A 24,673-nucleotide genomic window follows, 5' to 3' on the forward strand; every position below is an offset into this window, starting at 1 on the left:
AAACAGCCAGCATTAAACCATGATGAATTGATCCTTAAAAATAAATAAAGCGAGTCCTTTGTAGACATTATTGCTAGTTTCAGATCCTGATCTAATCTTTTGTGATTTCACAAAACAGTTTCACCATTGCATTCAAGAAGTACTTGTTTAACTTTAATAATGATTCTCCTCCCCTCCCCTCCCCTTTTTAGATTAATTGTCATAAACTGCAACTGGGCTGCATTCAACCAACTAGAAGAGTCTCAATTTCTTTCTATTGATCTGCCTTTCTCTATGGGAGCAACAGATCAATAGTGCAAGTTTCATGCTGTGAGAAATCTATGCTTTATTTCTAGTGTAGTATCAACATGCTGCAGTTAAAACTGGAGGACTGGCAGGGTCCACAAGACATCCGCTTACACAATTAGATCTATTCTTTCACTCAGGTGACTACTTGAATACTGCAGATGGTTTTACCCCAATGAATAGAAAGTTCACATGAGAAGTCATTCATCTCTGAAAGCCAATCCCCCATTTTTAGTGTGTATATACATATATACACTCACCTAAAGGATTATTAGGAACACCTGTTCAATTTCTCATTAATGCAATTATCTAATCAACCAATCACATGGCAGTTGCTTCAATGCATTTAGGGGTGTGGTCCTGGTCAAGACAATCTCCTGAACTCCAAACTGAATGTCTGAATGGGAAAGAAAGGTGAGTTAAGCAATTTTGAGCGTGGCATGATTGTTGGTGCCAGGCGGGCCGGTCTGAGTATTTCACAATCTGCTCAGTTACTGGGATTTTCACGCACAACCATTTCTAGGGTTTACAAAGAATGGTGTGAAAAGGGAAAAACATCCAGTATGCGGCAGTCCTGTGGGCCAAAATGCCTTGTTGATGCTAGAGGTCAGAGGAGAATGGGCCGACTGATTCAAGCTGATAGAAGAGCAACTTTGACTGAAATAACCACTCGTTACAACCGAGGTATGCAGCAAAGCATTTGTGAAGCCACAACACGTACAACCTAGAGGCGGATGGGCTACAACAGCAGAAGACCCCACCGGGTACCACTCATCTCCACTACAAATAGGAAAAAGAGGCTACAGTTTGCACAAGCTCACCAAAATTGGACAGTTGAAGACTGGAAAAATGTTGCCTGGTCTGATGAGTCTCGATTTCTGTTGAGACATTCAGATGGTACAGTCAGAATTTGGCGTAAACAGAATGAGAACATGGATCCATCATGCCTTGTTACCACTGTGCAGGCTGGTGGTGGTGGTGTAATGGTGTGGGGGATGTTTTCTTGGCACACTTTAGGCCCCTTAGTGTCAATTGGGCATCGTTTAAATGCCACGGCCTACCTGAGCATTGTTTCTGACCATGTCCATCCCTTTATGACCACCATGTACCCATCCTCTGATGGCTACTTCCAGCAGGATAATGCACCATGTCACAAAGGTCGAATCATTTCAAATTGGTTTCTTGAACATGACAATGAGTTCACTGTACTAAACTGGCCCCCACAGTCACCAGATCTCAACCCAATAGAGCATCTTTGGGATATGGTGGAACGGGAGCTTCGTGCCCTGGATGTGCATCCCACAAATCTCCATCGACTGCAAGATGCTATCCTATCAATATGGGCCAACATTTCTAAAGAATGCTTTCAGCACCTTGTTGAATCAATGCCACGTAGAATTAAGGCAGTTCTGAAGGCGAAAGGGGGTCAAACACAGTATTAGTATGATGTTCCTAATAATCCTTTAGGTGAGTGTATGTATGTGTGTGTGTGTATATATATATATATATATATATATATATATATATATATATATATATATACACTACCGGTCAAAAGTTTTAGAACACTCCAGTTTTTATTGAAATTTAAGCAATTCAAGTCCAGTGAATAACCTGAAATCGTACAAAGGTAAGTGGTAAACTGCCAAAGGTTACAAAAAAAGTTTAGGTCACCAAAAACTGAAAAATAAATAATGTGCATTTCAGAGTTATATACTGTGTTACTACACCCTCTTAAGCATTATTTGGCAGTGTTACACGCAGCTCCTGTGCATACAGGTTACACCATATTCCTACAAAGTGCACATTGTTTGAAAGCTTATTCTCTCGGCTAGCAGCGCATTTCATTCTCAAACACATCCGATTTTACAGTTTCCGTGTATCGGCCACCGTCATTCAGTGCAGGGGTAAACACCGTGCATCACCATCACCATTGCCATTAAATTAGTTTGATAGTTATTTAGTCTGTGAATAGTTAACTTTGTAGTTACGTTGCACATGGTCTAGTCTTCCATGAATCTGAAGTGCCATTTGATATTTTATGTACAACCGGTGCTATTTTATGTTACATTTGTTACAGTGTTAGTCAGAGAGCCTTTATTTTTTGTCTAATTTACTACATGTGGTGATATATGTATTTCATGCATGGATAGCCGTGTGTGTGTGTGTATTTCCTGTGTTTAACATATTCTGCTGTCCCTACTGTGTGGCTGCATGCACTAATTGTACACAATCTCCCTTTCTCTACTGCAGACTTTTCAATTTCATTACTAGTTCAATGTTCAAAACAGCATTATGTATTCTCCTTTATTCCAGTGAAGGGAAAACTTTTGGAGACAAAAACCCCCCCAAAAAACGAATTCCTTTGTACTAAAGGACAAATGGAATGAGGAGAAGAAAGCAAAACATGTTGAATTATTTTGTGGATGTAGTGCGGAATGTAATCGTATAGATATGTCCAGAAAATGAAATGCAGGTTTCAATTTAAGTTTTCTCCAGGTACCATAGGGAAGTGCTCTTTCTCTGTTTATCCTTAAGAACCTCGCTCCTGCTTTGTATACTTGCTTGAGTGTTTCTCTATTGCGTCCAGCTCCATTCTGTGGCCAAATCACTAATTAAGAATGATCGGACTGGTACATTATCCATTATTTATCTCCTGGAGAGATCCTGCGTTATACAGATATTGGATTTGCCTTAATCTCCAAAGACACATGATGTCATGGCTAGCTCTTAACCTTTCCTGGTGTTCTGACTGGCAGGGAGCCTTCTGGCGATTGATCAGCTGAATAAGGAATCACTGGCTTGATCTAGATCATCAAGAAACATTGAAATATGAAAGGATATGTTTAAATAATGATCGTTATTTTTGGTTGAATACCCAAAGCCTTTCAAAGACTGGTGTGTATAGGTGCAGATGTCTGTGTGTGAACCGCATCCTTCGATTTGCATCTAGCCAGTGGTAGGGCTTGTCTTGGAATATTCAACACACTTTTGCTTAGTGCTACATTTCAATATCTGTTGCTAACTGTCTGTCTCTCTATAACTTCCCTCCAGCCTAGAACAACAGTATAACATATACAGTATTTGACAGGTATGTTTTTAATGTAAATAATCCCTGATAGAAAATTGAATATCTGGCTCATCTTCTCCTTCCAAGGTTGAAAGCACAGTGGGGGTATGCCAAACTCCCTCAAGCTGTTCAAACCAATACAGTGCAAGAATCCAAACTATTTTTAATAGGTAGTATAAATCATACAATCCCTTGTAGCCAGTCCAAATGTCGATACATATTATTTTCCCTGAAGTGCTGCAAAGAGAAAATGCATTTATACCAAACTAGATAGAATCTGCCTATGTGTTCAAAACCAACTGTGTTAGCTGAAGTGACAGTCCCAGTGGGAATAAAGAATGGGAAAACCAGTCATGGTTTTAATGTAAGAACATAAGGTGGATGCTAGTGTAGTTGTTGAGCACATTGAAGACTTGACCGCCAATGTAATATATCTAATCCCCGGCATCAGCTGGAGGTTGTCTGGGCATGAGCCCTCTGAGATATCATGAAACCCTTTGGATTTAATGTAGTAGCGTTCTCCAGATATTGTACGTAAAGTGACGGCACTTAAAGGAAACATGACAGAATGAAGATGATCTCTTGTTGCTGTGAGTTAAAGCATTGCAGGGATTTGTCAAAGACAGGAGACGCACTAAATCTTTGGTTCTGTTTTCCACCACACTGAATTTTCCTTTCAAATTAAGGAAAGTGAAAAAAAAATCCAGATATTTCCATCCAGATAAAATGTCGGAGATTTTATAAGAACATTAGTGTCGAACTGTGGGGACAACAGACACAGCCCTCAAGAAAACTCATCTACCATCATATGGCTTGAAGGAAAATCATTACTTAACAGAATGCAACAGATATATATATATATATTTTTTTTTGCTCAGTCGGTGCATTTGAGGACTTAAGCTGGCACTCAACCAATGCTGAGTGGAAAATATATATATATTTTTAAAAAGTCTTAATTGATGTCTTGTGAGGATGAATCAGTTTCTGTATTTTTTGCAACCTCTAAGACTGCTTTGCAGTTTTACATTTGAGTGCGTATTCAGCCTGTATTCTGCAGTTTACCATGACTGTGAAATTTCATTGTTTTGAAATTGAATTAGCGAATTACATTACAGAGCTTCGATTTGCTCATTCACTTGGAAATAAAAATAAAACCATACATTATAAATGATTATGGTTTATTCTTATGAAAAGCCAATTAATTATAATTTAGTAATTAAACTATATTACATGCCATCCTTTAATTTACTTTTACAGTAGCTTTAGACTTAAATTAAATCTTTAACATGTATCAATAATTACTCAATCATCTGCAAAGTGTGTATTAGGCAAATTGAAATAACTAGCTAAATTGCAATTACTAGCTAATTAAATTACTGATTATACCTATTCATTGTTTTCAGTTACAAGGGGCTGCTTGCTTGTCATTAAATTAAAATTCAACAATGATCAAATGATAATGCTATATAACAATCTGTGGGAGAAAAAAGTAATTTGTACTGTTATTCTGCCAATTCATGCTTTGGCTTTATTACTACTTCCAAAACAATAGGAATTGTTTACCATATATTAACATCAAATGTAAATATATTGCTGAATACATATTTCATACATATGTTTTTATCAATATGTAAATTATATATTATGTACAAAAAAGTTATATTTCTGTGAACACTGAAAAACTATAGACAAACACAATAATGCATTCAGAAACCTAAACCCACTATGAACTTTTCATGAGTGTTTTGTATCACCTACATTGTTCCATTTCGTGTCTTTAATTTTTAATATCCTGTTATGCATTATGCATTGGTCATTCTTGTCTTTTAACTGCTAAGGTTACTTGGCATTCTAATTTAATATTTAAACATATAAAGGTCTCGGAGGTGAAGTAGAGGAAATGACAGGAGGAAAGATATCAGTATTTTGTTGCGAGGCTCGCTAATTAAAGAAAGTGCTTGGTGGAATGTGACAGAAGATGGCTTAATTAGAAAGAACGGCAGAAAGTCACCCAGAGCTCAAATAATATTGCATGAAGCAAGTGATATGTTGTACAGATAATACAGAAGAACTTCAGATTAGGTTGCCAAATTAAATGAGTAAATCCTTTATCACTAGAACAATCTGATTTTGCCATTAACCTGGTACTCATCTTTGTCATGACATTAATTGATGATAGATTGTGTTAATTTATAAATGCAATCTATATATTTTAAACATGTCAAATGCAACCTAAACTAACCTGTTAGCAATGATATCAAGCAAAGGTTGTATCTGCTTTCTTTTAATGCAGGACAATAGGGATTAAGTAATTAACTGGGCTGATTTAAAAGCCTCTTCAGGTTTTCAGCTCTGGAACTCTGCTAGAATGTATCGTCACAGGTCCACAGACCCAACACGCGGCAGGGCACCCATTGGGGCAATCTGGAGAAAACAGCCTTAATATTCCTCTTAATCATTGTGTGCTTAGTTCTTCTCTCCAAGGTGTTTCAAATGCTCTAGCAGAGCAGTTTGAGAAATATCACATTGTGCCAGCTGGTGCTTTTAGGCACTCTGCAAGTTTTCAGAGGACATCAGGCTTTCAGCAGAGTTGAGAACTGTCGAGGAGAACAAAAGCACCAGCACAAAAGAGGCACTAATTCAGATATGCTTGTGGGAAATGCTCACGGATGTTGTTATCTCTGTCTAACCACAGTGTGTGCTGAAGATCACAGACCAAATGCTGATTGACAAAAAAAAGGTGTCCCCCTTAACAAGTACATTCAAACACTGTGACTGCCCTTGGAAGCAGGGAAACGAAAACTTGGGAGAGCCAAGACAGAATGCTGATACAAGTGGCCAAAAACCACATACAATATTTTGGAATCCTATGAAGCCTAAACATTTTTTATATATACAGTGAGGGGAAAAAAGTATTTGATCCCCTGCTGATTTTGTATGTTTGCCCACTGACAAAGAAATGATCAGTCTATAATTTTAATGGTAGGTGTATTTTAACTGAGAGACAGAATAACAACAAAATAATCCAGAAAAACGCATTTCAAAAAAGTTATACATTGATTTGCATGTTGATGAGGGAAATAAGTATTTGACCCCTTCGACTTAGTACTTGGTGGCAAAACCCTTGTTGGCAATCACAGAGGTCAGACGTTTCTTGTAGTTGGCCACCAGGTTTGCACACATCTCAGGAGGGATTTTGTCCCACTCCTCTTTGCAGATCCTCTCCAAGTCAATAAGGTTTCAAGGCTGACGTTTGGCAACTCGAACCTTCAGGTCCCTCCACAGATTTTCTAGGGGATTAAGGTCTGGAGACTGGCTAGGCCACTCCAGGACCTTAATGTGCTTCTTCTTGAGCCACTCCTTTGTTGCCTTGGCTGTGTGTTTTGGGTCATTGTCATGCTGGAATACCCATCCACGACCCATTTTCAATGCCCTGGCTGAAGGAAGGAGGTTCTCACACAAGATTTGATGGTACATGGCCCCATCCATCGTCCCTTTGATGTGGTGCAGTTGTCCTGTCCCCTTAGCAGAAAAACACCCCCAAGGCATAATGTTTCCACCTCCATGTTTGACGGTGGGGATGGTGTTCTTTGGGTCATTCCTCCTCCTCCACCTCCACGGCGAGTTGAGTTGATGCCAAAGAGCTCGATTTTGGTCTCATCTGACCACAACACTTTCACCCAGTTCTCCTCTGAATCATTCAGATGTTGGCAAACTTCAGACGGGCCTGTACATGTGCTTTCTTGAGCAGGGGGACCTTGCGGGCGCTGCAGGATTACAGTCCATCACGGCGTAGTGTGTTACCAACTGTTTTCTTGGTGACTATGGTCCCCGCTGCCTTGAGATCATTAATAAGATCCTCCCGTGTAGTTCTGGGCTGATTCCTCACCGTTCTCATGATCATTGAAACTCCACGAGGTGAGATCTTGCATGGAGCCCCAGACCGAGGGAGACTGACAGTTATTTTGTGTTTCTTCCATTTGCGAATAATCGCACCGACTGTTGTCACCTTCTCACCAAGCTGCTTGGCGATGGTCTTGTAGCCCATTCCAGCCTTGTGTAGGTCTACAATCTTGTCCCTGACATCCTTGGACAGCTCTTTGGTCTTGGCCATGGTGGAGAGTTTGGAATCTGATTGATTGATTGCTTCTGTGGACAGGTGTCTTTTATACAGGTAACGAGCTGAGATTAGGAGCAGTCCCTTTAAGAGAGTGCTCCTAATCTCAGCTCGTTACCTGTATAAAAGACACCTGGGAGCCAGAAATCTTGCTGATTGATAGGGGATCAAATACTTATTTCCCTGATTAACATGCAAATCAATGTATAACTTTTTCGAAATGCGTTTTTCTGGATTTTTTTGCTGTTATTCTGTCTCTTTACTGTTAAAATACACCTACCATTAAAATTATAGACTGATCATTTCTTTGTCAGTGGGCAAACATACAAAATCAGCAGGGGATCAAATACTTTTTTCCCTCACTGTATAGTAGTGAAACACTCTCTTGCCCCCAAGAGCCAACTTCCCTGAGGATTACATAACTTTCCTCCAACATATGGGATCCTCTGATAGAGCAATCTGCTGTTTACAGAGTAACTAGTGTCTCCAAGGAGACCGAGGAACACTTACCTCTAATGCCTCTAATTAGAGGTTTACCACAATCATAATCACTGCAGCCCTTATTAGAGTACTTCAGCCTTTCGGAGACAGCGTGGCTGCCACACTACGGAAGGTGATTGATGCCTGCTACTTAATGTAGAAGGGCTCTAGCCTGAATAATGTACTTGTCAGAAAGGAAGAATGGATTCAGTATTTTATTTTTCATTTTTAAGCCATGTCCCCTTAGAGTTTGAGTTTCCACAAGAAACAGTTTGACATGCGTTCAATTTTGGAATACAAATGAATGTTGAAAGCCAGAAACGCATTTTGTTGCCCACCATCTTTGAGAGTCTATGGTTCATCCTACTCTTTTACGATGCAGTTTTTCACTTGTTGTCATTGGTGCAATTATTTTAAATGGATCATAGGACATTTGTGAAGGGGACAGCATAAGTATTTGAGTGAAGTTTGCGAAAGTGAGCGGGGCTAAGGTATATCAGGCTTTAACACAGATCCATTTAGCCTTTTTAGATTTTGACACTAGTAGAAGGGTTGATAAGTAGAGTATACAGTCTGTACCAACATACACTGCATTGCCAAAAGCATGTGGACGCCTGCTCAACGAACATCTCATTCCAAATTCATGGGCATTAATATAGAGCTGGTCCCCCTTTGTTGCTATAACAGCCTCCTCTCTTCTGGCAAGGCTTTCCACTAGATGTTGCATCATTGCTTCAGGGATTTGCTTCCATTCAGCCAAAAGACCTTCAGTGAGGTCGGGCACTGATGTTGGGCGATCAGGCCTGGCTCACAGTTGGTGTTCAATGGGTTTGAGGTCAGGGTTTTGTCAGGCCAGTGAAGGTTTTCCACACCGATCGCGTCAAACCATTTCTGAATAGACCTTGCTTTGTGCGCTGAGACACTGTCATGCTGAAACAGGAAAGGGCCTCTACATACTAATGTCACAAAGTTGGAAGTGGAGAATCATCTATAATGTCATTGTATGCTGTAGCTTCAGTGGATATAAGGAAAAACAGCCCTCCTCCACCAAACTTTACAGTTGGCAATATGCATCCTGGCAGGTGATTCATCTCTCCAGTGGTGGCAAGCTTTATGGCATTTTGCATTCCATTCCATTCCATGAAGCTCCCAACATTCTTGTGTTGACATTGCTTCCAGAGGCAGTAGTGGTTGTTGCAACTGAGGAGAGAGGATTTTAATTAACTACATGCTTCAGCACTTGGCGGTCCCATTCTGTGAGCTTGTGTGGCCAAACCACTTTTATTATTATTATTATTATTATTATCCAGGGTGACTTACATTTGTACCCGTTTATACAGCTGGGCATTTTACTGGAGCAAGTGAAGTACCTTGCTCAAGGGCACAACAGCACTGACCCACCCAGGATTTGAACCTACAACCAAGTCATGAGTCCAGAGCCCTAACCACTACTCCACAGTGCAGCAGCTCAGTCGTGTACTGTAAATACGATCAGATGTTCAGAAAATGATTAAATTGCAGACTACTTTCACTGGTGTTAATCATCAGTTTATATCCTGTAAAATGATTATTATTCACTCGGAAAAAACAAAACCATTAATGTTACTTATATTGCTTTATATATTTCATGGTGTTGAATATGGTTTAATTTTTCTAGAACAAGAAAACAAGTTTGACCGATTTATTCAGAAGAACTGGATGATTAACTCCAGTTATCAATATTGTATATGTTTACAGCTTACACAAAACAGAGAGCACTCCTGGTCCTGTCTACCTGTCTGTTGGGCTACATGTCTGTTTATCTATATCTGTTGGAAATCAGGCAGCATTCTGAGGGGTTGCATTTGCATAAGTAGAATAAATAAAAGCAAATATGTTTCTTGCAATAATAAGAGGAGCCCTGCGCACTGATGGGTGCATTGCCAATAGCAGGTGTGTTGGGCTTCGGGGGAAATGCACACCAGCGCTCTCCATGGTGCTGAAGCAGCACTCTTTCTGTTGAGAGACAGTCACAATTTCACAGCATTAGCTGATTTGCATGGAAAGTAGGCATTATCATAGATCTGCTTTTAAAGCTGGCTTCTCGACGTCCTTCCTGACAGAGATGATTGTATCTGCCTCGATTCGCTTTAATTGAATGTAGTTTTTCTGAAGCATTAAAAGACCAGCACTTTCAAAATGAGTCGTCTCGCCTGACAGTTGTGTATGCTGGTGAGATGAAATAGGCTTTTTGGTGTGACTATAATTATCCATACCTATTTTACTCATTCCTCCATGTATTGCACACATTCATGTGATTAAGAGGCTGAAGGAAATAATAATGAGAAATTAATGACTTCACCTTTTTATAAGAGGAATCAATTGAAATTCGAACCTCTTTGTAACTTCAGCAAATGCTGAAATGCAAGACTGATATGTATTTCTCAAGTTATGGAAGCATAACAAAAATACAATTTTAATAGTATGTTCCTTTCAAGTGCCCAGTAAATTGTATTGAACTGAATTTTGCAGGGTGCTTCTTTTATTATTTCCTAGTGAAATTTGTGTTTAGCTTATATAATTGGTATACACAATAAATAATTGAGGCACGTTCCCATAAAGACTTACATAATGAAGTGTCATGGGCCCAGGCACTAAAAGATTCATTGTAACTGTATTAACTACATATGATTTCTCTGAGCTTTCAAAGTCTCATGTGTAACAAAGGAAGTTCTGAGATCAGCATGGATTTGAGAAATAGCACGACTCTGTCTATATTCTCTTCCCATCAGTGTGTTCTATAGATTGATGTTTACTGTTTCTTGCTTAATATTTAACATATATTACATTTCCATTTTCTTATCACCACTTTTTTATGTAGTTTCTAGGACTTTCCACATATCATAATAGTATATTAATCAGTTGAGTACAGCTCCATATATACACAGCTATTTGTGAATCATAATAGAGAATTAATAATGTGCATCTGCATTTCCTGTTTTGACTTTGGAGCAGACTTTGATAATAACTTACCCTCCCTTCTTACATCTATGCAACTGGGTACTAGAAGAAAATTCAGAAACTTTTTTTCTCTTTTTCCCCAAGGTAGCTTGGCAAGAAATGTTTAAACTTGCAGAATTGTACTCTGATCACACTGTGGCAACCAAGAAGGAAATAACTCCGTAAGGAACTCTTGGTACATACTACTGTTACTTGCTTTTAAAAGTTGTTGTTCACAGGTATCTATATGTAATCTGGATACATTATACTATATATATGTGACACACATTAGAAAGTTTAATTATGTTGTATTGCATTTCATGCAAGGGAGTGGGTGCAGGTCTAAGTGGGAATCTGTTCTTCGGGCCTTGAAAGCAAATTCATCCTATTAATTGAGATTCAAGACATTGCTTACATATCTGGGTGGGGACACGAGTAGCAATGTAAATTAAACAAATAAGCAATAATCTAATTGCTGACACAGCATAAGGAAAATAATCTATATGTGAAATTGAGTTTTGTGCCACTTTACTGCAGAGCTTGCAAAAATAATTCAAAGTGACTTCCAAATCATCTACTAAGGGATTGGGTATTTGGTACTGTGCTTGACACAAGCAATTGATGAGAAGAGAGAAAATAGAAAACATGTTTCATAATTTACCCAACAGACTCCAAAAATGACACCTGAGTGGTAGCTTAAAGCGATAGTTTTTTATTACATTCTTTATTTAACTGTAGGAGTTATGCGTACTGCCAGCTGCATTTTACAAATAATGTCAGTATATGACTATTTCATAAAACACATTGAAATTAACTTTAGCTTTATAACTCAACAGCAGTTTATATGAACATATGTATATGATATATATATACTATACCTACCCTGAAATAAAAGTAGCTATCAATTATATATATATATATATATATATATATATATATATATATATATATATATATATAATTGATAGATTTCAGGGTAGGTATAGTGCAGATATAAAAGCAATAAATGTTCCTACCAACCTATTTCAGCCCTGCTGTGGAGCAATCTCTCATGCTGGAGTTGATGGTATTGCTCTGTACGTCTAAAGACATTGCAGAATGCCCAGCTGTCCCTGATTTTGTAGTGTTTCTGTGACATAGTGTTATCTGCTCTGGTTTTGGTTGATATTAGGATATATATATATATATATATATATATATATATATATATATATATATATATATATATATATATATATATATATATATATTTAAGCTGCTTATGCAATTGGATTTGAGTGTGGAGTGCAGTAATATGCACACACAGCACTTTCAGATCAATCCACCTCGTGAAAATAAAACAAAGAACCAATAGTTGTTTTTTAATAAACCAAAGCACCACCTGTTTCTGTTTCACCTCATGTGACAGTCATGTGACTTAGTTATGTTAGTTATGTAATTTTATCTTAAACTATTACTTTTTTATTCAGCCCTTTTTAAGGGTTTAAACAGTTGCCAATTTCAGGTTCCCATTAAAGCTGTATACTTAACTCGAAGGAATACTTCAGTATTTTGGCATTTAAACCTGTTTGCTTATTCACCCAGAGTCATATGAATCCATGGAAACCTTTATTTTTATTCTGTGTGTCCAGTTTGAAGAAATTTTGAATTTTGTTTAGTTTGCATAGAACAATTGCTGGGAGCAAATTGTCGCCAAACGCTGACTCTCAAATATCTTTTAAATACTTAAAAGCTGGGTGGAGCACATGTGTACATTTAAGTATTCTCTACAAGTCTATATTAAATCAAATGTATTTTGATGAATATGAGTAGTCTGTCAATCAGGAAGTATATGTGGAAACTAATTTCTTACGATTACTAGTAAATTAAGGATTTTATTTAACTATTTAATATTTATAGGATTGTAAGACTCAAATGACAAACGGCCAAGCTTTTAAGTGTTTAAAAGTTCTATTTGCCAGTTTTTGAGAGTTAGCGTTTTTGCTTCCAGCAATTGTGCTATGCTAATGAAACAGAAAATTCAAATTTCTTCAAACTGGACGCACAGAATTAAATATGATTTCCATGGATTCATATGACTCTGGGTGAGTGAGCAATCGGGCTAAAATGCCAAAATACCGAAGTATCCCTTTAAAGTCACAGACTTTTGTAGCAGATTAAAAATCGGACAGTTTCAACCAAGTAACTGAACAATAAGTCATTTATCTTCAAACTTTAATTTGTGTTTATTTGTTTTGGTTACCTGCAAATCCCAGCTTGTCTACCAAGAATGGTTCTGTTCTTACTGTAAAACCTCATTGGGGGGACAGAAAAACAGAAAGAAAAAGAAAATAAGTTATTCCGTGCCATTGTGGTTCAGCAGTGATAACGTTTTAACTTTTAAAGATGGATGGGAAGCTAAAAGGAGGCAGCTGCGGCTGGCTAAATGAGGACAATGGAAATGGAGCCCTGTGGCCACCACTGGCCTTCTGTGCCCAGTTGGTGTCCGGCCTGGATTGGGCACCTGAGACCTCACAGCCTGGAGTACAAGTCTACCTGTCTCTGTGGATAGAGTTATGGGTCACCTCATCTCGGAAGCAGTGATGGAAGAGCTGGCCAGAGCACCAGGCAGACTGTACAGTACGTTTATGGCCACGCCAGGATACAAAGTAGAGTGTTTTAAATACAAGGTTGGTAGAGTGCAGGACTCATAAATCAGTTGCCTGTGGCACTGAATGCAGTTTAAACTGAAATTGAACTTGGGTCGCCAAGTTGTGGCATCCAGCTTTAATCTTCCTCATTGGAAAGTTGGCTCCACATTGTATGGAGGATAAACATCCTAACCCTTTTTTGCTGGAGAGTACAAGGTTACGAAATAATCGAACCCGGAGAGAGAGCTTTGCTAAGAAATGTAATTTTCTCTTCGATTGAATGCTTTCTCAAAGTGTAGAACAGCTTTTTTTCTTTCGGCCTGGCTTAATTCCTTCTCCTACAATCAAATAATTTCTAAGAACCTGAAAATAAACAAACTCGTGTCTGTAAGAAAATGGCAAGGCTTGAGAGATTTATTAACGGATAATTCTGTAGAGGCACTGGAATGTAAAAACACAAACTAGACTAATGATCTTGAATCCCACAGAGCTTTCAGTGAAGGGAAGTGAAACAAAACACAAATAAACAAAGTGGAGCTCCTGTTTGTGAAAATAATCATTGTCAGAAATGGCACCAGATCTGTATCCATTTAAATGGAAAAACAAATAACTAAATAAATGCATCAACACAAAGAAATGCCAAGTGAAGCAAGAAAAAGCACCTGCAGCAAATAGGTTTTCAACCTTTGCACGCTCAAGAAATGGGGAAATTGGCAGGAGAAAGGTATTCACCAGACATAATTTTCATGTTATATTAGCGAAGAGGGTTCTGATAAGGCCTTCGAAGATGTGGATAAACTGAGCCCGCACCCAAAGGGACAAGCACCACACGAGGAGATTGGCAGCTGGCATGATGAAATTCCTGTTGGGCCTGCTACACTCCAATTGCCCACATTCTTTAGTTTTAACTATTAAATCTAATCCCCGCTGTGCTGAAATGTCTTGCTGCCAGAACTAGCAGCAGGCTAAACAAAGAGCCATGTTTGGATGCCAGGTTTATAAAGTCCCTCAGGGGGAAATACAACTCTTGAATTATGTAGTTACAAGCAGGCCCAGCTGATACATGACTTTCAGTTTATCTTATTAATATATTCTCATCTTTTTGCACTCCCCATTTTCAGATAAAGTGTAAACATTACAGTACTAATTGTTTACCAGATTTACATATTCCAGTGTATATGGAAAGAATGCTATACAGTTTGCTTCCTGATGGATTTAAAGTAAATTCCTCCAATCAATTGATTGTATTCTGTTCCATGCCATATTGTAATATATGTCTTTCCTAAAGGTGTTGTGAAGCTGGTTAAGTCATTTTTAGACCCAAGAAATGTATAATGTGTTTATTTATTGTTCCCAATGTCTGACATGATTGCATTGACATGTATAGCATCACTAAAACTAGCAAAGTGCCAAGCAAATGAGTAAATTCCCTTAAGAGGGTGGGAAGTGTACTAGGCTTCTGTTCGTACTGGAGCCCCTAAACACAGGCCCAGGCACCCTGCCCTGCTATTGGCTGTTGTTAAGTTGTTACGGGGAGAACTAACACAGTCCTTCCTGATAATAACCAATATTGAGATGGAATTGTTTTGGTCAGATGAATTGCTGTAGTGGCGGGGGGCCGTGACGGATTGATCAGCATGCGGATTTAGGGAATGACCGTTCCTACTGGGGGATCAATCAGCCAATTAGGCAACCCAGATGGCAATGTTTTCACTTCATAAACAGCCTGCCAACTAGCCCTGGGTGTCAGGTAGTTTAAGCCAGGCCATGATTTGTGGTTTACTTGATCTGTCTTTTAAGTCCCTTTATGAGTTAAGGAGAAGCCACTGAGCTTTGTTTCTTTTGTGTGATTTCTGGACCTTGCCTTTAAAGCCCTGACTCACTTGCTTTCCTACTGATTTATGTCACTGCAGAGCTGTGCTCCCATTGTGCCAGTGACTATCCACACGGTTGCTACTTCACAATCCCACATATTTGAAGATGCCATATCAGTCCTTGTCCTCAACTAACCAATATTAAAGAAGAGATTATCAATGGCACAATGGTGTGTGCGCCTCTTTCACTACTGAGCATTGTGTCCGCCGGTATGTCTTGAGTGGGAAGAGATAAACACAGAAGTTCTCGCTTCCCTCACTGATATTTAATTAATCAGTGAGGTCAGGTGTTAGCAGCAGATTGAGAAGTGGACGGAAAATTGCAGAGGCGATGTTCACTGAAATTCTAAGGGAGTCTGAAATGAAGATGCCTTTGGAAGATTAAATGCATAATTCCGGGGTGGGTAAATGGAAGGTTTTGAGGCTGAGGCTAATAAAGACTTCTTGGACTCTCTTGGATTTTAACCAGCAACATACATATCCCATGAATAAATCCCCAGACCCTCCTGATGAATTTCCAGCAGCATGGCTGACGGGAGATGTGAAAAGCAGCCTTCTGAGATGTGTGTTGCCTCAGCCTGCCCCGTTTAGCCTTGTGATTTGTTTTTATTAGACAAATTATGTTGTTTGCGGTTGCTTAAAAGTTTGCCAGCTGAGCCTGCACCTTTCCTACCTAATGAGGTATGCCTCGAGTCCCTGTCTCCTCCTAATCTGTGTTGGGTGATGAATTGCATTGTTGCACCATTTTCCTCCCTGCCAAATTGGCCTCAGAAATGTGGTTAGTGCAACCCATGATGGGGGTATGTAAGAATAAGGGCCTGCAAAGAACATTCACTTGTCAATACCTGCTGGCAGTATAAAGGTTAAACATCTTGTGGAGTTAAGGGGGAGAGAATGCACTATAGCTCACAGAGGCATAAAACAAGATCCAGAGCTTTATAGGGAATTGGCATTTCAACTGCCAACCGACAAGCTGTATTTGCAGCTTTTTCCTAATGCCGCATGTATTGTTTTCGAGTATTATGTGCGTTTCTGAGAGGTAATACTTGTAAATCATTAACCCCTGCTGGTTTCCTACTGCACAGACTTCTGAAATCCCCCATCTGTGTGTGTAGCCCCCGCAGAGCAGAACTCAATTCGTTTTAATCATTTCCCATGAGATATCCCATTCATTTGTTCCACATGTTATTGATCTCCTTCAATCAGTACTGGAGGCTTTATTTTGTATTGTTAATATGGCATAGTTTGGGTTTCTTGCTTTGGTGCGCTCTAGCAAAAAAAAAAGTTTATCGGAGATCTGTAGTGCCATATATAATTTACACTTTGTTTTGCCATTGGGAAGATGTATCAAAGATTAACCCTTAAAAATGAATACATAGTTTTTAATGCATCATCGTGTAGATCTGTAAAACAGTTTCCTTTGTTGTAGTATTCCCTACTGCTTTGTGTTTTTATCCAGCCCGTTATGTGGTAGGCCAGGCGTCGTCTTATTATTCTGATTGTGCACTCGCTTCTTATGAACATCAACGTCCTTTATTTCTGTTTTGCTTTTGGCAAATAATGTAGAGTGTGTCTGGTCAGCAAAAGGTTATATTCAGAGCACAGTCTTACAGTAAAGGAACAAGCAGATATGTCCGCGTGCCTTTAGAGCTCTATCTACAGTAAACTGTTTATTGATATATATTTGTTTGCCTTCTGCGGCTTATCTTCTGTTCTTCTCTCCCAACCCGTCAGGCATCAGGGGGATGGACAGAAGGTAGAATAAAAAGGCTGATATGCAAAATTAAAATGGCAAGCTACTGCTCACTGTGTTCCATTTGGGAGCATGCCCTTATTGTGCTGAGAGAACTTGGAATGCAAATTACAAACTGTTTCAGTTCACTGCAGCAGCAGCAGATAAATAGTCCCTGTCAGTCATTGCAGAACAAGTATCTAGTGTTCTGAGAATAATTTGATGATGATGACGATAATAATAAAAGTCTTACATATGAAAGCATGCCAAAAAGGACATTTTCATACTGGGGTTTCAACATAATGCAAACTGCAAAAGAGATATTTCCAGATCAAAAACAGGTTTGTGTGTTATCAAATATTATCTCATGGGGCTGAATGAAATGTTTGTCATATAATAGCAGTTTTTGACAAGAACATAAGGAAAGTTACAGATGAGAGGAGACCATTTAGCTCAGCTTACTGATCCACTCGTCAGTAGCTAAAAGATTCAAGAACCCCCTCAAGACTCCAAGATGATTAGTCTCGGTGCCTTGGCATCCACAACATCACTCTGCAGTTTGTTATATAACCCCCAGGCCCTTGTGTACAGAGGTGCGCAGGTCTATTCTTTGGCCAGAAATTTGTGTCTTCTAAGTAAGTTGATTGTATCGATTTTCCTACAAAAAGTCATCTTTGTTCCAGACAAAATAGGTTATTTTCTATCCCCACACTTGTGACATTCTGTTAACAGTTATTCTGGTTGCCCTTAGCTGTTCTTTTTCATGCACTGCAGTTCACTTTCTGTAATGTAGTCATCAGAACTAAACCGATATACTTCATTATTTAATCTTTGTGTTGCCTTTTCACACGGCAGATTTACATTTAGTAAACAATGGTGGTACCCTGAACAGTGAAGCATATTAGACATCCCTGTTTTCTCATGTAATGATAATTTTTATTTTTGTATCTTTTGCATGACAGTAGAGGTAAAACTTGCAGCTGCAGAAGAGTTGTACATCTTAGTTTATTATGGCCTTCAAAGACTTTTAAACTTGTAAACAACTATTTAAAATTGAAATTCAGTTGCCACATATCATTGTCAGAATTATTGCTGTGTATCCTTTCTTTATTTGTGTTGCACTTGCTCATCATTTAAGATATGGGCTTTATGATATTTTAGTAAATAAATACTTGTAAAACATTTTACACTGAAATATTAGATATCAGGAAAATATACAGCAGGCTAGCTTTAATTCAGACGAGGGCTACAATCTTTGATTTGAAGGGATGTCTTATTGTACTAAATTGTCAGAAATACTTGTATTATAAAGTTCACTTTCAAGGTCAAGTTGGGGAATGTTGAGTTTTGTGTTTGTTCTCAAGAGAAGTGTTGTAGTTGTTTGGTTTAAGATCAAAAGATGGCTGGTCTAGTGGAGGAGATTGCTGGTTTGTTTTGGGGACGTTTTCTCTCTTCTTTCCACACATTGGCCATGCTCTCCAGTATACATGTTCCCCAGTCAGGGTCTGAACTCGCTCAGCAGGAGACAGAGCACCGCGCAGTAAAGCACTGAGCTTAAATGTATCAAGGCGTGGCTGCAACGGTGGGCTACCACTCTGGGGACCAGGATTAAGCAAAACAACTCCAGCCTGTTTTTCACAGGCAGCCTGTGTTTTTTCGGGCTCCGTTCCATTAATTATGGAAGAGCGCCTTTACAAATAACAGTCTGTAATGCGCTCTGTATTACAGCTCCTATCGGCTTGTAATGCTGCATTTAATGAAAAGCTACAGAAATAATTCAGCTGCAGAAATTCTATATATAAAAATATATATATATATCATGAGCTCCAAGATGCAATAAATGGGTAGAAGCCCTGCAAACAAATATCTCATTAATTTTTAATCCAGTACATATCGCAGTACATGCACTCTAGGAGGCGGCACTTAATCCTCTTTTATTGCCCTCTTTTTAATGGTTGGTGAACGGGTTATAAAACAATGCTGAATAAATACTGTTACTATGACTTATCTTTTTGTTCTTCTTCAAAGTAGCAAGCGCACTAGAAGAAGACTATCACACAAACGCAGCGTAACACTTGAACGAAAGATGTGCATGATTCATTCACACAATGCACACTTAAAGGCTTTTGTTTCATTAAAAGAGAGGGAGGGATGGAAGGAGAGGCTTCCAATATAATCACATGTTTGAGGGGGAACAAAAACCTATCAAGCCACATCAACTCCAAAGTCACATTGTGTATTTTTTTACATGCTTGAAACTAATTAAAATACCTGATGAAGAGGGCATACTATGCCTTTGCCAGGTCTCTGAAGGACATTTAGATCCTCCTAGCTTTCCAGAAACACATGCCATTGTAAAAATTGTATTTCTATTTTATCCTGTGTCTTCACTCACATTAATGGCAGATCATTATCCTGATTATACAGCAAAAAACAAACATGATAATTTATGTGAAGCATTGTAAGTAGCTTTTATAATGTCTTGATGTGGCACCTGGTTAAATCATCCCTGTTTTAAGAGTCAAAACAATATTATGTGAACTGAATCACGCAGTTAGATACTGTGCAAATGTGCCTTAATTGACCAAATCAAACCTCAGCCCTTCCTGCTATGATGTCGAGTCGTGTCTGGGAACTGGTTGCACTCACACTTCTGTTGCTTCCACAGAGATGGACTTTAGAGCTGGGAGACAAGGAGACACAGGGTCTACAACCAGGGCCGCTTCAGCAAAATGGAGAACCGAAGAAGGTGAGCTTATTTTTACCGGAGAGAGAGAGAGAGAGAGGGAGAGAGAGAGAGAGAGAGAGGGAGGCCGGGGAAGAACCTAGCCTATAATATCATCATTTCCACATGGCGCTGATTTTGTATTATCTTACAGCCCCCCCTCTACAATATATATTGAGCCAAACTAAGATTCAGTTCATATATTTTTATGCATACATATATCTATCTATCATCCCCATCACCAGCAGTCTATATTGATCCCCTGCTGGATGAAGGCTCCCCAAGATGTTTCCACTTGCTTCGATCTACAGCTCTGTTCCATGTCACGCCTGCAAATTTAATGATTTCATCTCCCCTTCTTTTATGTGGTTGTCTTCGAAGTCTTTTTTCATCTCTTGGTATCCATTCAATAGCTTCCTTTGTCCAGCTTTGACCCGTTGTTCTTGTGAATAATTGTATATTTATGGATATACCTAATTCAACAATATTTCCTAGTTTTCTTTTTGAAATGTTTTTTTTTCCCCTCTTTCTCTGTCTAAAGAACCTTTCTATTTTGTACAGTCAAAGTGCTGTCCCTCCCACAACAATGCCTGTGCTATAATTTGAAACAGCTGTACTCCACATGCTGTTGTTGCAATTGTCTTCTGTCCTCAGCTGGCCACAGAATGTTTAATCTACAAAACATTAAAGCGCTATTTAATCATCATGCCAGGCTTACAATAATATTAAACAACAACAATAATAATAATTTTTCATAATTGTATCCAATATGTATTTCAGCTAACAATGTGCCAAAATTAGATGTCATCAAAAAAAATTTAGGAGATAAAGTAACTGCTTCCCATCCAGATCATTGAGAATAAAAAGTTTTTTGTATTCATTTCACATATTTTTAGACATTTCAGTTGATAACACATCCATTCTCAGGGACGCAATTAGATTTAATTAATGTATTTATTTTCCAAACTGAAGGAAAATGCTCTCATGTGAAATTACATGTTCTTTCAACAAAGTTGCAAAAGGGTGCGTCGTCCTGCAATCTGTGTGACAATTGAGTTTGGCTGAAAATAAAATCAGAAACATGCAAAAGCAAATTTAAGAAGTATTAAATCACCCAGAAAAAACAAATCTACTAAAGATAGTAATTGTATTTGCCCTTTCTCTTCTTTCTTAGAGGATGTTATTTAGAAACAAGTGCACAGAATTCTAACCAAATCCTTTGTATGCATCTCAGTCCTCTAATATCTAACTTCCTGAGAGAAGGGCTCTTTGTTGATGGTCAATGTTATTAATAAAACATTTAGCTTTGTCTGAATCTCTGTATCCAGGCAACCTGCCTGACTAACTGTATATTATGGATAAAATAGACCTGGTGAAGAAGTAGAAAAGGGTTACATATACATGGACAGCATATCAATTACCCACCCAATGCTAGGATTTGAACTGGTCAGTGAATATTTCCAGAGGTATATCCTTGCACCAAATCCAGAATTTAAATGCAAATAGGAACTGAGAAATCAAGTGCATATTTTATATCTGAGATGGGTAAAGCCATTCACCCAGAGGTGTCTTTCAGCAGAAACATGTGAAGCCTGAAGAAAACATGCATGCGTGTCACATACACCATCATCCTATATCGATCTACTGTTGGATGAAGGCCGTCCCAAGATGCTTACTAGGAATAACAAGAAGAGATTGAAAAATAAATGAATGGATCCAATAACCAACCAAAATATGTGACATCAATGAAAGAGTAGCAATATTAAAATGGAAGTGGGCCAGACACAATGGCAAGAAGAACAGATCAAAGATGGACAAAGGAATCTATTGATTGGGTACCAAAAGTTGACCTTTAGGATGATGTGAAGATGTGAAGACGAAATGATAAACTTTGTGGTTGTGACATGAAAAAGAAGCTGTATATAAAAGCAATTTTATATCCATATGTTTAACTGCAGAGTTGTGGATAACGCATTAGTAACGTAACGCACTACTGTAATAATATTACTTGTCTTAAAAACGAGTTCATATAACACGTAGAGCTTTAATTCGAGTAATAATGTTAGTTACTTTCCCTAAAAAATAGCGGTTTCTCGCTACATTCATCTAAATTATGTAGTGTTTAAATTGGAAGCAATTAGCAGTAAATGCAAAAACTGTCCACACAACATGTAATGTTTATGCAGCGGCACCACTTGGACTGTTTGGAAATTAAAAGAATAGCTTCACAGTATTGAGAAAAGGACCTCATGCCTTGTGCGCACGCGTGCTTGTGTACATGCTGCTGTCGTCAGATGCACAGAGCTGAACTGTCAGCCTTATTATGAAACCCACTGCTTCTCCAGGCAAGCCATGCCAAATTGAAACTAGCAAATTGCAATATTTTTTATCAGTAACAGCCTCAACACTGTTTAACTATATATGTAGTTTTTGATTTTGGTTTCATATATCCCATTGTACTGTATGAGTAGGCACTCAAAGATATTCTCTCAGGCTAAAAGAAAGTACTGTATTACATTAATAACACATACATATAAAGCACAGCTGTGAGTTTGTGAAGCGATTGATTACATTTGCGCTTTGCCTCTGAGAGAACGGGGGGTATAGATTGCAGGACATGGTCTCTGAATGATGATTCAGGTTGTCCCGCAGGTAATCCCCTGGAGTGAGATGAGCCGGAGCGCTTCCCTCGGATTCACTGAGGAAAGCAGGTTTATTCTTGACGAGTAGGTGGATGCAGGTTGTAAAAACAAACGCTACAAATTATAAATATGCAGTAACACTGAATCTGAAAACCAGGAAGCAAGATTACGGCACCATGCCGAACAAGCTTTCGCTTTACAGGGACCCTGCTGAGTTGTAAGTCTTGTAGGCTGTCAAGGAATCAGGTAGGTTATTGAGATGTAAAGTCGCTTTTTCAAACTTATGAGATCTTTACAGCAGAGAATAGAGAAGCGACAGTTCTTTGGTATTTGACATCCCTGTGCTCTGACTTTAATACCGTCTTAGGAAAAGGAAACTTATATAGGCAGCGACTGATCCCAGTACTAAGCAGGGAGGGATAGATTTACATTCTGGGCTGTAGAAAGCTATGATTGCAGAGCATCTTAGGGAGAGAGATAGAGACACACACACGCATAGAAAATGAAGACAAAAATAGAGGGAGAACAGAAATGAAAATACTTTTCTCTGTAGGAGTTGCCGATTTTTCTATTTTGATCATAGTGCATCCATTGCATTGCACAAACAAGGTTAATGGCACATTTAACGTGCAAAATGGCTTTCACCCACATGTTAATCACTCCATTGTGTAATCAGTAAATGCGAGAGAGAGTTGCCAATAGGGAAAGGGAAGCATTTAGTTTAGTCAGATTCATTATCAGGTGACTCCTGTTCTTCGCTAAAAGTCAGTTGTGAATCGAAAAAACAAGCCAAAAACAGATTTCCTCTTCAATGAATGGCTGAACTTTTAGCCGCGATTGTCTGAGGGTAGGCAATAAACAAGTGGGTTTCAATTAACATTAGTCGCATACTGGATTCTTCGCCTTGGGCAGCAGAAAGATTTGTTATTATGCCACAGATTAAACTGCTCCACGGAGAATATTTCGACATCCTTGACAAATTCATGTGTGGGTGTGTGTTCTGTAATCCCTGAAAACATTTATTGCTTATTCTATCTGGGGATCAGCTTGAAGTGAAATCAATACGATCCGCTTTATTGTTACTAGTGCTCTACGTGCTGTGATTGCACGCCGTTTATTGCACTCTGGTAGGGTCTGGGCCGTCATCAGGGTATCGCACAGATCTCTAGAGTGGCTCTCTTATCTGTTCCATACCTGCGCTGGTCCCTTACTCCTCACGGCTTAAATTAATTTGGCCTCCACGGACCGGCTCTGATTCCCTCTCCTGGTCGTACTTTTTATCAAAAGAGCGGAACTCCAGGTTGGTGCTCTTGTGCGCGAAAATAAATTGACTCCGCAAGTACTGTTATCAAAATCCACTCTCCGTTTTCCAGTCTCGTATCCCCCTCCTCCCTTCTCCTGGGAGCGTGTGTCAGTCATTATACCTCCCACTGTGAAGGTAGAAGCAGTTTAATAAAGTGGAGGTGGCAACTAATTACCTGGATTGTTTTTCTCTCAATATATATAAATGATACAGAGGTGAAAAGTTATATTTCGCTAAGCGTGAACTCAAAGGATGGAGGTGTTTTCATTTGAGGGCCAATACAGTGTTATTAGTATATTTATTTGCTGCAGGTGTGTATTACCAAGTGGTTTTGCTTGAGCTGGGAGGGGAATTTGAATTGCAACTGGGAAAAAAATTGCTTTAACTGACAGATTCTGATTCGCTGTTGAAGTGGGTTTGCCCAGCTTTCATGAGGTTGTTACATTTATAGATTTTATTCTTAAAATATAAGCACAATCAATATATACTCAGTGGCACAAATGTCAGTGATACAGTATACTGCAACTGTATTTAATTTGATGCGTCTCATCTTGGGTGAGTGATGGTAACCTGAAAACATAACCAAAAACAACAACATAAGACAAGGCAAGAAACTCAAATGCTCTTTCAATTGATGTTTCTGATGTACTGAGCTGGAGTGGGTTCTCTGAGTAATGAGCTCTGAATATAAGAGCGGTCTTTGATCTGAAACTGTACTGGTTTATCTTTGAAATATACAGGTCAAACCGAAAGATCTTTGCCTGGCCCGAGGTACTGTATATTAATGTCTAATTTTAGTTTATTGTTGTCACATTTCTGTGTTAAGCGGATATCAA

General features: G+C 38.7%; 1 protein-coding gene across 1 annotated transcript in view; it reads left to right on the plus strand.

Moving 5' to 3' along the window:
- spock1 (SPARC (osteonectin), cwcv and kazal like domains proteoglycan 1) overlaps nucleotides 1-24,673 on the plus strand; it is a 247,271-nt gene that overhangs the window by 121,466 nt on the left and 101,132 nt on the right. Inside the window, exon 4 of the mRNA XM_066716705.1 lies at nucleotides 19,836-19,916. Coding sequence (XP_066572802.1) covers nucleotides 19,836-19,916 — 81 coding nt within the window. The remainder of the gene's footprint in view (nucleotides 1-19,835; nucleotides 19,917-24,673) is intronic.

Source organism: Amia ocellicauda, chromosome 11 (assembly GCF_036373705.1).
Source record: "Amia ocellicauda isolate fAmiCal2 chromosome 11, fAmiCal2.hap1, whole genome shotgun sequence".
Taxonomy (NCBI): Eukaryota; Metazoa; Chordata; class Actinopteri; order Amiiformes; family Amiidae; genus Amia; species Amia ocellicauda.